The sequence below is a fragment of the Eulemur rufifrons genome, chromosome 18 (genome assembly GCF_041146395.1).
Source record: "Eulemur rufifrons isolate Redbay chromosome 18, OSU_ERuf_1, whole genome shotgun sequence".
In the NCBI taxonomy this organism is placed as follows: Eukaryota; Metazoa; Chordata; class Mammalia; order Primates; family Lemuridae; genus Eulemur; species Eulemur rufifrons.
Window position 1 is genome coordinate 27,736,782 of NC_091000.1, and position 18,947 is coordinate 27,755,728.

General features: G+C 34.7%; 1 protein-coding gene across 8 annotated transcripts in view; it reads right to left on the reverse strand.

The window, feature by feature from the left end:
* The window catches only part of ELF2 (E74 like ETS transcription factor 2), a 102,615-nt gene that overhangs the window by 42,364 nt on the left and 41,304 nt on the right, over positions 1-18,947 (reverse strand). For 4 of the 8 annotated variants that reach the window (XM_069493592.1, XM_069493593.1, XM_069493590.1 and 1 more), the window contains exon 4: positions 11,930-12,095. In XM_069493592.1, coding sequence (XP_069349693.1) covers positions 11,930-12,095 — 166 coding nt within the window. Of the gene's footprint in view, positions 1-6,025; positions 6,185-11,929; positions 12,096-18,947 lie in introns of those variants that run through there. The other 4 variants (XM_069493601.1, XM_069493602.1, XM_069493603.1 and 1 more) reach the window with 3 other exon arrangements.

The window sequence follows — 18,947 nt, forward strand, 5'->3', positions numbered from 1 at the left end:
TGACCTGCCCCAAGGCACAAGGTCCCTCTTCTAAAAGCCCATGATATCCCTTAGTCTAGTCAGAGACAGATTTGAAGCAGCTTCTCCTGTTTTCCCAATAAGACATCTGTCGTATTAAAAATTCCTTTCTTCCCTGCCAATCCTTGTTGTCTCAATTAACTGGATTTTTGTTCAATGCGCAACTGGACCTAGACCAAAACCCCCTTGCATTTTTGAAAACAATATACCTTAAGGAGAGCAGAGTAAACAAGCATCGTTCCCATAAACGGCCTATTTATATAAATCTAACTTTACTTTTTTCAGGAAGATACTTCAGTAACTTAAAAAAGTAAAGCTCACAACATTTTAGTTTCTTGGTCCAACACTTATTTCTGATTACTAATGTAAGACAACGTGGGGTCTGGCCAATACTTCTAACTTACAGTATTTAACTGTCCCTGATTTATAAAGTAAAAAAATTAAAATCTTAAAATTTTTAAATTAAAATAAAACATTAGAGAGAAAATGCACTAATATGGCATTGAGAAAGGCAGCATTAAGCAGTGGCAGACTTAAAGAGGTAAACAGCTAAGTATATACAGTTTACTAAAGGAGAATTTTAGCCCCTTGGCTATGTATGACTGTGCCAAACTAGTACAGTACCACCTTTAGAGCTAGGTGGTACTGCTCTAAAGATATAAAACTGTTCTGTAAGACATTCAGCCTTAAAAGATACTGAAACCACCCTTTATAAAAATAATAAAGGGCTACAAGGTGGGAACTGTGGTAAGGGAAATGTATTTATAACCAGTCATTCTTCTCTAGCTTGCTTTCCTATAATTGCTTATTACTCAAGAATCATATAGCTGATAGTCACAAAGATTCTTAGCTTTCTTCATTGCTCCTATAGAATACATCACCCTCGTGAAATCTAAGGCTAGTTTTTGAGGTATCTTCCAGGCCCTGCATTCTGGTGGAATGGCTGATGCACCCAAGCCAGTGGCCCATACCAAGGAATTAATTCAACTGGTCTTGTAACCCCTACCGGAGAACTGACTCAGCAAAGATAATTTCTACATCTATGGTCCCTTCCTGAACCCAGCCAATTAGCGGATCCAATTGCATGGCCCTTTGCCCACCAAACTATATTTAAAAACCCTTTCTCCCAAATTCTCAGGGACACGGATTTGAGAACTTTCTCCTGTCTCCTCAAATGGCACCTGGGATATTAAACTCTTTCTCTGCTGTAAACTATACTGTCTCAATGTATTGGCTTCCTCTTGAGCAGCAGACAACGAACTGGTGAGGCTGTAACAATATTCTCTAAAAAGAGATAATTCTTCTTTAGAATCACAAATTCACATTTGCATATTAAAACCTCTGAGAAGTCTTCCTGTAAATAAATAAATAAAACTAGTTTTCTTTCACCCAGTATTTTCTAAATATATTCAAAACATCCATTTTTGTGTCGTTACTAATAATGTATAGAAATAACTTTGAAAAATATTTCTATTTTTTAGCCAAGCACAGTGGCTCACGCCGGTAGTCCCAGCTACTCAGGAGGCTGAGGAGGGTGGACCACTTGAGCCCAGGAGTTCAAGGTTGCAGCGAATTATGAGCATGACTGGGCCACTGCACTCTACCCTGGGTGACAGAGAGAGGAGACCTCGTCTCTAAAAAAAAAAAAGAAAAATATTGCCTTTGTTTGATGTGAGCATCTCTTATGTACTGGCCATATCAACTAATCAGAAAAAGTTTAAAACTTGAGAAATTTATATTCAAAGCTATGTTTGTGCCATTGGTCTAAGAGAAGAAAAAGCTACCAATCTCAATAGTAAGATTAAGACTTTTTGGGTGGCAAAACAAGATGAATGAAGCTACTGACCGTTAGCAGAGCATAAGCTTTAAGGTCCCAATCCTTCCCCCAAAACAATATCATGGGCTTATGCCACATTTTCTTGCCCAATTCCTGTTGTGACCAAAGATAGACATCTGTAAAGGCAGTTATCCAGGGACAAAATGTTGGCGTATGGCCATGAAATGAAGCTAACTGAAGATAAAACCTGGGTACTAAAAAAATCATCTTCAATTTCATGGAATACTTTTCTAACCAGGAGACTGAACTGATAACTGTATCATAGATAATCATATTAATTCATGCTTTTATAGTATGAGGTTATTATAAACAGTATCTCAGAATTGAAAAGGATTGTAAAAGAAACCTAGTTTGACTATCTGAAAACTGAAGTTTCTTTACAACATCCCCACTAAGTGGCATTTTATTAATAGTTCATGCTTTAAAATCTCTAGTTGTTAAGGCATTTATAACCTCCTGTTCAATCTAGGAACAACTACCCTGCTTTGGGCTATAATATGAATCACTATCTATCTAAATCCCTATAAAGATGAAAACTGGCACATAATAAGCCACTCCCCCTTCAAAAAAATTGTTCAACCGAAAGAAGATCACTTCTTTTTTAACAATTAAAAAACACACATATCTGCAATCTTCCATACTTCTATTGTAAAGATTCCATTATATAATTAATATCAAATTCAGGGTAGCAGTTATCTTAAGAAAGAAGGAAAAGGGAATATATTAAATTGGTATACACAAAAGGGACTTAACACTGCTTCCCATGTTTTATTAATTTTGGTAGTACATACATGCATATTAGTTGAATTCGTCTTAGTTTTTTACATGATTTAAATACTGTATATTAAATTTAAAAAAATAATAATAATCCCAGCTACTTGGGAGGCTGAGGCAGGAGGACTGCTTGAGACAAGCAGTTCAAGACCAGCCTGGGCAACACAGCAAGACCCTGTCTCAAAAAATAAATAAATAAATAAAGGGAAATAAAAGAAAAATAAGATTTCATTATGAAGCCCTTTTATATACATTTAGTCTCAAATCATAGCTGTTGTGTATATGGTTATGTTTATGGTATCTACTATGACACATGAGGCTTAGAACACTGACTGTCCATGATGCCAAGAGGAAATGTAAACCAGCAATTGTTTGTTCATAGTGTTGAAAATACAGAAAGAGTTTCAAGATAATTTTTACTTAAGTTAATCCTCAAAGACATCAAGACAAAAATAAATATATTAACTTATGCTGCCTAGTCCAAATGATCAAAATAATATTCCTATTACATAACTGACTTAAAGGCCATCAGCCTAGATAAATACCTGACAAATTAAATTGAGGCATGCCATTCAATCAGGACTGGCTGTTTGGAGTCTCACCCACATCATGGTAAAACCTCCAAGTTTACACAAAAGGGCACGGAGGATGGATAAGGGATAACGATTCCTCTTCCTGAAACAACAGGGTATCAAAGTACTCACCTTCTTAATTCCAAAAAGAAAGGCTAGCTGAGCAACTATCTTAATCTCTATTATTTTTAGCTCAGTATAAGCAATGAGCATACCTATAGCTCAAATCTGTAGTGGCAGATAATTTAGTGGAAGGTGAATAAGAGTAGTTAACTAGGTATCAGGGTGCTGTGAATAAAAAAACTAAGGAGTTCAGGTAATTCTTTGTCTTATTTCTCTTTTCATTTATAGTACTCACTATTTTGGAAATAACTAAAATTGTTTTTTAAAAAACTGCTTAAAACTCTTCAAAGCCTTCTACTGAACTTTAGATAAGTCCCAACAAACAGGAAGTTTAAAAAGCCCTCGGCAATAAGTGTTTTTTTTAACCCTTTAGCCTTATTTTAATCTCCTTTGCTTCTCATAATTCATATTCTAGCCATACTGAATCCCTTTCAGCAACTCAGATAAGCCATGTTCTTCTTCCTCCAGACTTTCATCCTTGCTTTTCTCTGTCTGGATAATTACTTCAAATCCTTTAAATGTCACATCCCAGAGAGGCATTCTCTGAAATCCCTGGCATTCTCCTGCTGTTCACTCCCATAAACCTGTAATTAATCCCATCATAACACTCATCACATTTTATCATAATGGTATGCTAAATTGTTCATCTTCTCCACATTAGCTGAAAGCCAGGTGAGGGCAAAGAGAAGGTCTTGTTTATCTCAAGATATTCAGCGCTGAGCCTGGCACACTGTAGGTCCTCAGTACATGCTGATAGACAGCTGAATGGATGTATGGATTTGCCCAGAGATAAGTTTTAAAGTAGTCCTGTTTGTACATCTAAGAAACTTAAGCTATCCCTACTTGCCAATACTTGTAACCTTGTTTGCTACTCATTTAAAATTCTACATAATCCAGACTTAGCCCTCTCCTGTCTGCATTAATAAAATTGCATTATTCAGACACACTGTTGTATAGCAAAATTGAAAGTTAACTAGTGTTAAAAAAAAAAAAGTCTCTCTGAATACAAAAGAATGAATGCTACTAGTTTCCAAAACCAAACAAGTATCTTTTAATGATCTATTCTCTGGATAATACTTTTCTTTCCTTTTATATAAAATAGATGTTTCTTAAAAAGTATACAAATACCATTTAAAATTATTCCTTTTCATTTCTGCTTTTTTTTTTAACTGACAGGGCAGTTCTTTGCTTTTGGCCACTATTTTCTCCTTCCCATACAATAATTTATAAAACATATATTTAAGTGCACTAAAAATCAATGGCTATTTTAAGGAGCCCTTAAAGAATCCTGTTTTTAAATGACAGTTTAAAAAGCAGAAGCTTCATTTCATTTTCTTTTTAGAACACAAAATCCCACCAATAAGTGACACTCAATTAGGATAAAACTCTATTCATTAGAGTATATGTCATATTAAAATACTTTTTCATCTTCTATACTCTCTATAATCTAATACCTATGATTATTTTGTATAGTTTTAAACAATATGGTTAAATGATTTTTTCTTTCACTGTCTCTGAACAGATTTTTTTAATTTAAATACCCTCTCTTCAAGGACAGTAAAGAATTTCAAGGGCATACGCAGCATGCGTACGGATTTCAACACCACAACCCACCCCCATTTTTTATAAGCCTGATATTTTAATATTTTAATGGCTAATTCCAGTAAATGAGAGTTTCAGGAAGATTGATAATTGTGTATCATATTTCATTAATTCTAAGATGCACATTTTTTCACATTTGACATTTCTGAAATCAGAGTGTATCTTACAATTGATGGTCTCTTAAAATTTATAATTGGCAGCATTTTTTTAATTTAATTTTTTTTTTTTTAGAGAGACAGGGTCTTGCTCCGTCACCCAGGCTAGAGTTCAGTGGCACAATCATAGCTCACTGCAACCTCAAACACATGGGCTTTAGGCAATCCTCCCACCTCAGCCTCCCGAGCAGCTGGAACTACAAGCGTGCTATCACACCTGGCTAATTTTTTATAGAGATGGTATCTCACTATGTTGCCAGGCTGGTCTTGAACTTCTGGCCTCAAGTGATCCTCTCACCTCAGCCTGGAAAAGTGCTGGGATTACAGGCATAAGCCACCCTGCCCTGCTCATTTTTTTCTTTTGGCAGTATAAATATAATGTTTCTTACAATTGATAGCATCTTAGGTTAAATGAAATACAGTTATTAAAATATAAAAAACTTTTCTCTAGTAACACTTTCTAACTGATCTAAATCATAGTACAATTATAATTCAAACAATTCTAGAGTAAAAACTAAATTAAGATTCACATTTTATCATTCTAGAAAACTTAGGGCTAGGCTAAGCTCAAGAAAATGGATAATCAGGGAAAAAAAGGCCCTTAAAAATTTTAGGGAAGGGTCTAGATTCGAGTGAAAATGACAGAAATGACAAAAAAAAAAAAAAAAAAATTGAGGATGTTCAGTCATTAGTACCTTCCAAGGAAGTAGAGGCATGAAATAGCCCTAGGGCTTTATCTATTAAAAAGAAACAAATATTAGGAACATGGCAAGGGATAACTCAGATAGCAAAATGTTTAGGAGTAAAAATACTATTGTATTATTTCTCCCTCCTTAAGGAGGAATCATTGTCACCCTTTAAACAAAAATATGGTATAAGTAAATGAAATAATTTTAATTAAATATAAAATTGTAAACATACTTAATAAATTAAAACCAACCTACCAGCATTGTCTTCCTTCTGGCTCAATCTGTTTCACCTTCAGGTAATCCTAGGATAGGGGCTCCTTTTCAGATCCCCAGTTTTTCATGTCGATCTTCTACCTCCCTGTGGCAACAATATTTTCTAATTAAAAGAGTCCTTTTGTGCCACAGGGAGGATTTCTGACGGTATAACAAATACAAAAGTTATCACAGCTCATCATGAAGTCAAATTAGTCCTGAGATTCTTCAAGGAAGAAATGTGGCTCCCTTATCTTATTTTTCAAGACAGAAATCTGGTTTTATTTTTTAAAACTGCACTTTAAAAACCTAAACTTTCATGTATTAAAAAAAAGCACTGCTTTTGAATTACATAAAAATTCTTACCATTCATCTATCTTTTTAACTTATCTTTAAACACAATTTCTTTGATCACCAAAAAAGGTTTGAGTTTTCTTAATAGTTAATAAGACTAACTTTTTAGGTTTTGATGCCTGGTTAAGAAGCACAGTTCTGCCCCTGGTGATCAGAAGACAGAAATGGGAAGCTACCAGACCACTTGGCAATCAGTGTTTATTAGTAAAGATTAATCAATCTACTTGTATTATAACATGATGCTGATTATGCTTAAAATGTACATTTTTAAAAAGACCAAAAGGAAATGTAACAAAAAGCAGTAGTTACTGTCTCCTTTTGATAAGATTATGTGTGATAACTTTCAGTTTGCTCATGCTTTGCAATACTTCCCAATTTTTCCATCAAGGATGCATTACTTTTATTATTAAAAAAAATCAAATTTAGGTATAAGCAAGAATGATTAAAACCAACTGTGATTTTAAGATAAAGTTAAGTATTACAACATTATGGCTTTTGATATAATATTTTGGATGGTCCTATCTACATCTTTTGGATGACTATCTTTTTATATTTTAAATAACCTTAAGATATTCAATATTTAGCATAGCAAAAAAGGAAATATATTTAAGATTTTACAAAGATGGTTCTTGATTATACTACAATACTAACTCAAAACTCAATTTGTTTCGGGTTGTATTTCCCAACTAGCTATATATGTTCAACAATATATTCAACAAAAGAAAAAAACATAGTCTCTGTCTTCAAGGTCATTATATGCTCACTGGGAAAACAAAAGGAACATATACAAAAATAAGAATGAATGAATAAAAATAATAAAGTAAGAAAGTAGCTAAATCCAGACAGTATAACAGAAAATCAGGAAAGGGAGTTTAATGTAGGCTACAATAGTTGTAGGCCCATGTAGTTGGGCCTTAAAGAATGGCTCAGATTGATAACCTGAGCACATTATGAACAGAGGAAACTGAGCAAAAGCTCAGAAGCATAAATAGCACAGTCCATGCAAAGGACAGTAGGAAAACAACTAGGAGAATGCAATGTTTCAACAGATAAGAAGGCCAGATTACAAAAGATCTACTTTTAGATGATTCTACGGGTCACTGAATTTGGTAGAGGAGTGGCCTTTCTGATAGGGCTTCAGTAGAAGGATAAATGTAGATGCCAGACTACATGATAAGTTAAGGAAAAAATGACAAAGAAAAGGTATTACACAAACTAAAGGCATAAAACATTTGTGTTTTTTTTTTTTAAGTGGAAGCGAAAGGAAGAAGAAAAATACAACAAAGATGTAAATGATGTTAAACAAATGCTCTGTTTTAACGTATAAAAGATAGTCTATATTTGAATGCACAAGGAAAAGTGCTAATGAAGTTTAGGAAACACTAATTGTGTCAAAACACTGTGCTTTATATATTTATGTAATCCTCACAACCTTAAATTCCTACTTTATGACAATGAAATTGAAATTTCCTCTTCTGAAAATTCCTTTGAATTTGTAAATAACACTCATTTGACTTTTTACTGCTTTGTATTTTGAATAACATATATTTTATCTCCACAAATAAATTATTAACTCCTTAAAGAAGAAACATGTTGAAAACAGTGCCTTGCACGTAACAAATACAAACATGATATTTTCTCATAAACTAAAGTACAAAGTTAAGAGGATAAATATAGTAAGAGGCATCTGTTAAGATGAAAGATGAAGAAGCAAATCTTAGCTCAATCTTAGTACAGTCTTAAAAGATTTCTATGATAACTTATCTATTATTGAGTTCATTGGTATAAACATTACTTCATAAATGGCAATTTGTAACAAGTTTTAAATTTTTTATTATATTTATAGTTATATCATTTTTTAAAAAGTGAACATTTTCAAATCTCTGTAGGGAATCCAATAAACTCCTCTCCTTCCCCCCAACTCACTGTATCAGTCTACCCAGCAGACCCCTAGACCTGCTGGAGTCTGTAGCCACTGGGGGGAATCGTGCCTGCCACAGTCAATAGCACCCTTCATCCTTATTTCATCACTATTCCTGAAAGGCTCTTTATGATTACTAATCTGCAGTTATAATCACTAGCTATTTATTATAGGTTTAAATGAATATGCCTATTTTGAAAGTTTCAAAATATATTTGGTTTTTCCTATAAAATTTAAAAGAGCATTAGTATTACACATAAGCTGAGGGAAACATAGACTTTTAGTCTATAAAAAAGTGAAGCAAATAGCCCATAATTAATACTAACAAAATAAGAAATCATCTTATTCACAAAATAATAAAGATGGCTAAATGCAAATCATTATATGATTTCAGTACTCCTACGTGGATGACAATGGGAACACTATTTCTGAAATGAACATACACATAAGAATATATAGGATAAAAGAAGAAAAATTTCAATATGAACATGCAGAGAACTGACATAACAGGTCAATACATTATGAAAAATTTTTAGACTGCTATAATCTAAATTATAATGTAGGAGTATTCTAGAAAATGCTTCCTAGATGTACACAAGGAAATCTTATTCTATACAGATCTCAATTCCCCCCATTTACCAAATAAAAACGGACATTTCATAAATATTCCTTTCCTTTTCTTCCTAGTCAGCTTCTTCTCCAAAACCTACACGTATGTGAAATTTAAGTTACAAATTTATATCATCACAAGAAGTAAACCTGATCCTAATCCACTACCTAAAAGGAAACATGCATTAGGATAAGTCTTTTTTTTTTTTTTTTTTTTTTTGAGACAGAGTCTCACTCTGTTGCCCAGGCTAGAGTGAGTGCCGTGGCGTCAGCCTAGCTCACAGCAACCTCAAACTCCTGAGCTCAAGCGATCCTCCTGTCTCAGCCTCCCGAGTAGCTGGGACTACAGGCATGCGCCACCATGCCCGGCTAATTTTTTCTATATATATTTTTAGCTGTCCATATAATTTCTTTCTATTTTTGGTAGAGGTGGGGTCTCGCTCTTGCTCAGGCTGGTCTCGAACTCCTGAGCTCAAACTATCCGCCCACCTCGGCCTCCCAGAGTGCTAGGATTACAGGCGTGAGCCACCGCGCCCGGCCTAGGATAAGTCTTAACAAACTTTATTCATCTGTATATGCGCTAGATGTCAGAAGAATGAAAATTTATTCAAATTTGAACTCATTTAAAAATTCATTTGATTCTTAAAACAGAAAAAATTAAACACAGATCAACTGACTTTAAAACTAATCTATGAATATTAACAATCTTTATACAATTACATTAAAATCCACAAGCCAGAATGTTATTAAATATGTAAGATGAACTTCTGAGGTAATTTTATACTATTTTAGAATAACGTAAGTGATTTGGTAACATTTACTTTTAGTGTTGAAGAAAAGTAAATCTAAAAAATATTATCAAATATTCAAAAACAACTTACAAAAAAATCACAAAAGTAATTTTTCTTTTACCCAGTCTTCCCATATCCTCTTTTTCAATATCACAATCACTAATATCTCTGCCCTGCAAATGATATCATTACCCTCAGAGTTCAATAAGACTAAGAAAATAAAATCTCTTAAGTGGATTACATTTGCTTCCTATTCAAAATTGTTTTTACCTGAATTAATCTAAACTAATGCAACATTTACAGTCAATTATACAACTAATAATATTTGGCTGACCTGATCTGGTATTTTAATGTGATAAACATCCTAATTTATCTACTTATGCAAATTTGGCACTGTAGTTTTCATCTTTTCAAAAGTTTCCAATTTGCTACTAAATCATAGTTTTCCCTTTTTTATTAAAACATCATCCAGAAATTTCGAAGAGGTTTTACTTCTTTTCATTCAACTTAAGCTATCATACCTTTTTTCCTTGTGCTATTAGTGTTCTGTTTAGTTATACTACTGAAATAAAATCAGTAACGATATATACCCCTAAATATCATACCAAATAATAATACTTTTAACAGTTCCACTTATCCTTTTTCTCAAGAAGAAAATTCACATTTGCTACTATACTTCTAGCTTCAGACTGGAAAACTCTCCAAACTCTCATAAAAAGACATGCATTATCTACTATAAATCAGGTACCACTCCAGGCCATAGTCATGAAGCCCACAAGAAGAGCTTGGCTGCCTGGGTTTTTCTGTTTATTTTTTAGAGATGAGGTCTTGCTATGTTACCCAGGCTGGACTTGAACTCCTGGCCTTAAACAATCCTCCTGACTCAGCCTCCAAAGGAGCTGGGATTATAGACACATACCTAGCAGTAAATTAAGAATGGAGAGCTTAATTGAATAGAGCCCTGAAGCACGCACACACCGCTGCACCCAGCTTGGCTGCCTGTTTTGATAAATGAATTGATTCCACTTGATTGGCACAGTAATCATCACTGCTCTGAAAAGCAAGATAACTTCTAATCACTAAGCTCAATAAAAAATAAAACTGGAGAAAGAATAGCTTTAAGCTGGAAAAAGCTAGTAGGCCTAGGGAGTGATACTGCGCCTCACTGAGCAGAAAGACATCACATACTCAAACTTTTTAATCATGAAAAGTTTGTTACAGTTATAGAAATGTATCTAAATATTTAAGAAATTGTACTAGTGTTGAACAAGTACGAGGAGTCTTGTTCTCCATTAATAGCTAATGATAAATGTTTGTATTTATTATTATATAATAGTCACTACAATCCTTCTGGTAAAATATCCTATTTTCTTTATGGTCAATAGCAAAAACTAAAAGAATTATACATACTAATCCCTAATTCAACATATAGCTATTTCATCACACATACACTGAAATACTAAGATTTCTAAGAAGGCAAACGGGAATAGGAATCTAATAAACCACTACAAAGATGCTTCTGACCTAACAACAACAACAACAACAACAAAAAAAAACTGATCCGTCAATATTAATTCAAAGAAACTCATAATTAGTTACAGAATGAAAATATCTTTTTTTTTTTTTTTTTTTTGAGATAGGGTCTCTGGCTCTGTCACCCAGGCTAGAGTACAGTGGCATCATCGTAACTCACTGGAACCTCAAACTCCTGAGCTCAAGCGATCCTCCTGCCTCAGCCTCCCGAGTAGCCGGGAATACAGGCACATACCACCACGCCTGGCTAATTTTCTTTTATTTTTTTGTAGCAAAGGTGTCTCACTGTTGCCCAGGCTGGTCTTGAACTCCTGGCCTAGTGCTAGGATTACAGGCATGAGCCACTGCGCCCAGCCTCCGTATTTATTTTTTGAATTAAAAAGTTACCCTCATACTACTAGCCTATTGACTTCTACAAGTAAATAATAACTAGTAAATATTTACAGTCCCAGAAAAAAATAATAATTTTAGCATTATAGAGCTGCAATTTTGTGTGTAGGGTTCAAAGAATTATACTGTAGAACTCTGTTATATCCACATAAATTCCCTTAAACAGAGATGTTACACTGATTTCCAAGCTATTCTAACGCACATTTAAAAAAGGTTCTTCATTATATTAATATTATTTATATAGCAATAGTACTGTTGAAGTTTGCAAAATGAAAGTTATAAATAATGAACATTTTATGAGATGTCTACCTGTTTCCACATTCTCGGTCTCAACTTCTTGTTCTTCTGCCACATCTTGCATCATATAAGTCTCATCATCATAAACCAGAACCTGGGCTGCATAGCCCTGCTCTAATCTGGCACTTGGAACTGGCTCCACAATCACTGCTGGATATTCAGAAACCTTTTCACTTTCCTACAAGAGCAAATTTAAAAAACAATCAACCTTTATATTCACAAATTCTAGATTCACTTATAAATCCTTGAGTTCATACAGTCTCAAGTAGTCTAAAAATGAGTTTCATATATTACAAATATGAATGTAAAAACCAAAACAAGAGATGAAAAGAGCTAACTTTAATAATCCTTTCAAGTCTCAAGAGGTGAGACATAGCTTAAACATTTAAATAAGGGCTTCAGGATTAAGATAGCAGATTAAAAACATGCATATAATTTCATTCACTCATCAAAGCCCACTGTAACAGCAGTAAAAGACTTTATTTAATACCTAAACCCATAAGGAGAAGAGATAAGAGCAACAAACAAGAAGAGACAAGAACAAGAAAATCTTGGAAGACTGCAAGTGGATGGATGAGTAATAAGTGGTTTAGCAGACCCTGGAAAGCCAAATTATAGCCTGGTAAGCAAAAGAAAGCTGAGAAACAACACACAGTACACAGTGCAGAATCTACAGAAAGCAACAACAATTACTTCCGGAAATGGAGAAGCAACAATGGTAAGGAAAGAGGACGGTATTTAAAACTAAAAAGATTCCATGAAAGCTGTTTGGAAAGCACTTTGATTCCCAGACCCTCTCTCCATGATGCTAGGCAACCAGACCTCCTCCACCTCAACAGAAGAATGGAGTTACTTTCTGGAAAGAGAAAACCAACTGCATCTTTGAGGTGTAATACGCAGAGCTGCTAGCATCATATTGTACCAAAAACAGAATTTCCATCAACTTTTTAATCCCCCACTTTTAATCATGAGCAAATATTTCTAGACATCCAAGCAAAAGCCTCTAACACAGAATATATCCATATCTATTTTCATATTACACACAAAGAAAATATATCATATCCATAAAATAAGAACAGAATGCAATTTAGTAAAGAACATTTAAAAATACAGATAAGGAGTTCTTGAAAAACATAATAGCTGAAATGAAGAAATAAAGGCTTGTAAGATAAAATTGAGGCAATCTCTAGGAACCAGAGAAAAAAAAGATAAAAGCAATAGAAAATAGGAGATAAAAGATGGCAATATTAGAAGACCATTCCAGGAGGTCCATTATAACAGGAGTTCTACAAAAAGAAAATAGAAGGAAAAAGAGGGAAAAAATGTTTGGAAAGAAATCAAAGAAGTAAATCAAGATGATTTTCTAGAGCAGAAGGATAAAAGCTGTTCATTTGAAAGGATCCACAAAGTGTCTAGTACAAAAAATTAAAAGACACCTAAAATGAGGTGTGAAATATCATAATACTGAGGACAAAAAGAAGATTCTACAAGCTTATAAAAAGAAAATACAGGTTACATCCAAAGAATCAGGACACAGACTTCAGTCATCTCAACAGTCATACTAGAAGGAATATGACAATGGAGCAATTCCTTCAAAATTATGAAGGAAAATTACTTCCATCCAAGAATTTTTCATCCAAACCATCTTATGAAAGTGGAGTAAAAATAGTTTCTCAGATATGAAAGACTTCAAAACATTTATCTTCTGTGCATCCTTCCTAAGAAGCAACTTGAGAGTTCATCCCATCAAAAAGGGAATAAACTTTAAAAAAAAAAAAGAGAGAGACAACAATAACTAATTAGGACACAGGATATAGGAAATCCAACATAGGAGAGAAATAATAGGTATCTTCAGGAAGATTGTGAAGAGATGCCAGGATGCCAGCTGTGCACCAGATTTAACGGGCAACCAGTCCAGAAGGTAGCAGTGTGTCTCCTGAGACAGCATGATGAGCTGTCATCACCATGATAACCCTGACATTGTTCCTAAGGACAAAATGCCCAGGTCAGCCTGTTACAGATGTTTATCCATACTTGGCTTGCCCTGATGTACCTACTCACTCCACCTTGCCCTGCTGCCTGGATCAGATGAGAACATTCATTTCACTTTCCAGATGTACTCCACTTTGATCTACTATATGCTGGAGGAAGACCACCATGAGCTTAGAAACAAAAAATACAGAACAGTACTCTCTTCATGTGACCATATACCTACTGAACAAATATGCAATACCTGGCCCATACTGTACCACTGCCAGATACCTGGCCAGAATTTGCCGTATGTTATTAAGAACTAACTCACGACTCTGCTCACCGATTTCCTGAAGAGAAGCCCTTGAAACTCAGCAGATCTGATACCAGAATATTCAGCTATCTTCTCCTGGAAGCCTTCATCTATGATAACCCTTTCCTAACTCCATTAGCTTGGCACACTATTCATTTTTTCAAAATAAATAATATATTGTTCAAGAATATTTCCATAGATGGTAATACTATCAAGAAAACTAAAGGAGTGATAGTACATAAGTCAGGATAATGGCACCTCTGGGGACAGGGATGATGATATAAGAGGGGGCACACAGTGTTCTAAAATACTAGCAATTTCCACTTCTTAACCTGAGTGACAGGTAATATGTATTTATTTTGTTATTCTTATAATGTACATACAGATTTTCAAAACTTTTACAGACCTAGTCCTGAATTAAGATATATCTATAAATTTTATATACTCCTCATTTTGTATGAAATATTTCACAAAAAATTTTAATTAAATTACAAAAAAAGATACAGAAAAATTCGGGGGGGGGTGTTTATGTTTTATGGTTTTTTGTTCTTCAGAGACAAAGTCTCGCTATGTTGCCCAAGCTGGCCTCAAATTCCAGGGCTCAAGCAATCCTCCCACCTCAGCCTCTAGGACTAGCTGGGATTATAGGCACATGCTTTCACGCCTGCCTTAAGATACTGTAAAAACTTTTGATTTATGCTGATTAACAATGAATTTCCTACCTTGTATAAGGCAAAACATGAGTCCCACTTTTTAACATTAAAAAAAATTCTTTCCTACAAATGGGATAAAGTAACAGTTGAATCCTCTATGCTTCTTGCTCAGCTTTACAACCACAGCCTATAGCCAGCACTACCTAGCTATAAAATAGCTGTTAATGAGAAGCTTGAGATACACGAAGACTGTTAAGTTCTCCAACCATTAGAAACTCAGAAAGCAACATCAGAAGTGGCATTTGAACCAGTGTTGACCCAAGAAGTGAATATTTTGTTTGTATATAATCCAAGGGTCTTATAAATTCCTTCCTTCCTCTGAAATCTAATAGTATTTTTAATAGCAAAATTAATCTGAGATTGTTTTATATTATGAACTCTCCACCCCCACCTGACCAATATGAAATAAATCAAACTTTCTAAATCATGAAATATTTGAGGACTAAAATTCTGTACAAGGCTAATACCTTTATCTATACTCTCTTCCCCACCAGTTAGGATTCTGGCCCTATTCTTCTCTCTTAATATCTTAGTCGGATTTTGTTTTATTTCAATGGTTCCTTCCCTTTGACCATAAAAAGTTAAATCATTTTGTATTAAAGAAATTCAACTGTTCTTTCTTTTAACCGAGCTTTTAACTGATCTTTACCTTTTATACCTGTATATACTTCTCAAATGGATAGTCTAACTCCTTGATTCATCTACATATACTTTGTAATCTGGATTCCACCACCTCGCTGAAATTATTCTCTCAACATGTCAATAATGATCAAATTCTATTTCAGTTTTCATTCTCTATTACCTCTCTGCAAACTCTTATACACTGAACTATCACCCTGACTTTTAAAATTCTTTCCTCCAATTTTCTCTTCCTACCATTCTACTTCTCAGCATCTCTTCTGACTCTTCTCTCATCTTTAGTGACTCAAATCTAGCCAACTTAGGCTCTGTCCTCAGCATCTCTTTTCTCTTCATTCTATACTACCTTCTCATGCAAGCCCACCCATTCTTATGGTTTCATGCAGCACCTCTATGCTGATGATTACTAATTATTTGTCATCCACTCTGACCCATCATCTCAACCAAATTTTAAACTATCAACTTTAGCATCACCACAGGAATATTCAGCCAACATTTCAAGCTTAACATGTCTAAACGGAATAAATTATTAGATTTTTTTTGTTTTTTTTAGAGTCAGGGTCTCACTATGTTACCTAAGCTGGTCTCTAACTCCTGGCCTCAAGCAATTCTCCCTCCTTTGCCTCCCAAAGTGCTAGGATTACAGGTGTGAGCCACTGCACTCAGCCTAAATGGAACAAATTATCAACATCTCCTCCTGTTCTCCCCACTGTGTTCTTCTTCTCTAAACCTCAGTTTCTTCATATTTAAAACAGACTATAATTAATATTTATACCTCACAAAGTCCCTTGAAAATTAAATAATTAAATATGTACAAAGTGCTAGAGCACAGAGTAAGTATTCAATTAGTGACAGCTGTTATTATATTGTAACAATAGTAATAGTCTTCAAATCTATTTGCCCTCAACTTTGGAGGGCAATCAGAACTATTACTTCTTGGCACAAAAAGTCTTAATGACTCCCCAGTTGTTTAAAAGGAAAGTTTAACCTACTAAACAATGAGTTTAATGCTCTGAAATATAACCCCCAAACCTTCAGTTATGGGTTGAACTGTGTCCCCAAAAAGAAGAAGTTCTAACCCTGGTATCTGTAAATATGACCATATTTGGAAATAGGGTCCTTGCAGATGATCTAGTTAAGATAAAATAATTAAGATGATCCCTAATCCAATTTGACTGGTCCTCATAGAAAAAGGAAATTTGGACACAGACACAAAACAGAGGGAAAACAACACAAAGACACACAGAGAACAGCACCTACAAGCCAAGGAACACCTGAAGCTACCAGAAGCTAGGAGAGGCATGAAAGAGATTCTCCTTTATAGCCCTCAGAAGGAACCAACTCAGCCAACACCTTGAATTCAAACTTCTAGTCTCCAGAATTTTAAGACAATACATTTCTGTTGTTTAAGCCACCCAGTTTATGGTACTTTGTTACTGCAACTCCAGGAAACTATTACACCACCTTTTCAGCCTTATTTCTTACATTACTTCACACAAACTGCTTTATTACTGGCAAATTCCTACATAAGAACATTTCCATGACTTTTGCTCATGTTATTTTGTAGCCTCCACATCCGTCCAAACACTTTTCATCTAGTCTCAGGAAATATTCTACAATCCCCTAATCTGAATTTTTCCACCCAAACTACTTCTAGAACAGGTGGTTTGCCTAATATCATCACTGTTCACTGTCTTGTATTATAATTATGTGTTTACATATACAACTCCTTGACTAGATGGTAAAATATTTGAGAGCAAGGTATATCTTAGTCAATTTTCATATCCTCCTAAACACCACATACTTCATATAAACAAAAGTGGCATTTAAGTATAAGTATTTGTAGTTTGGTTCAAAGAATCATAAAACTCAGCAAATTTTAATATTAACAGTTATATATAGATTCAACACTTGCTAATCTTGATGGCAAGTGACTTCATGAGCTTTTTCTCCACCAAATGATAGAGAACAATGGCTACCGCGCACAGATATGCAGATAACTATTGCCTTGTACTGTGTAGAGGAGTTAGCTATTTTACTGGAGAAAGGGGATAGAAGAGGAAGAAATCAGGAGTCTTTGCTTAAAAATAAAATTGTAAAAAGTAACACATCCACTAGGTTATTTTACTTAGGATTACTTTGCTCAAGTCACCAAAATACACATAATTAAAGTACATAATATCCAGATCCAGGGGTCTTGGCACAACCTATCGAATTCCCTACAAGCTAGTGTGCCAAGACTTAGCAAATAAAAAAAAAAAAAAAAAATACAAGCTGCCCAGTTAAATTTGAATTTTAGATAAACAATGAATAATAAATGTTTAAGAATGTCCCATGCAATATTTGGGACATACTTAAAGTAAAATGTTATTTCTTGTTTATCTGAAATTCGAATTTAACTAGATATCCTGTATTTTATCTGGTAACCCTACTATAAGTACTAACAGTGATCTTGGAAACTTCCATTCAAAAAGAGAGATTCTTGGCCGGGCGCGGTGGCTCACGCCTGTAATCCTAGCACTCTGGGAGGCCGAGGCGGGTGGATCGCTCGAGGTCAGGAGTTCGAGACCAGCCTGAGCAGGATCGAGACCCCGTCTCTACTAAAAATAGAAAGAAATTATCTGCCCAACTAAAATATATATAGAAAAAAAATTAGCCAGGCATGGTGGCACATGCCTGTAGTCCCAGCTACTCAGAGGCTGAGGCAGTAGGATCGCTTAAGCCCAGGAGTTTGAGGTTGCTGTGAGCTAGGCTGACCCCAGGGCACTCACTCTAGCCCGGGCAACAAAGCAAGACTCTGTCTCAACAAAAAAAAAAAAAAAAAGAGAGATTCTTAGTTCAAAGAGGCAGGACAAGCATACAATACTGCAGTGTTTACCTAAAAAGTGCTTTCATATGTACTCAGCACTGCTCCCCAGTTATTGTTAAGTTTCCAAAGACAAATACAGTGAAGTGGCTGAGGGCAGTGTATTACAATCCTTTTATCAATGTATTTTAGGAATATATAGAAAGACATGAAATTCACGAGTATGATAAAAATATATAAATTTGTTCCACATTTTTTCTTTTGTGGCAGAGTAAGGCCACCTTCAAAAACCTTATAAAAACTGAAACATACAGTGCGGCAGGCTTTAGGGGGACTAACCTCCCCCACCTCCCACTGCTTACCCCCCAGAGGTCATTCCAAATAAATATGTCACCAAAGTATAAAACGTATGCTAGCTATGAAAACCCAGTTTTAAGACAAGTCCCCTAGATGTTGATAATGCCAAAAAAAAAAAGAAAAAGAAAAAGAAAACATAATACGCATCAGAAAGAGACTGAATAAACTAACATATATCCATATATCCATACAATGAGAGACTCTATTCAGCATCAGTTGAAAGGTTACAGC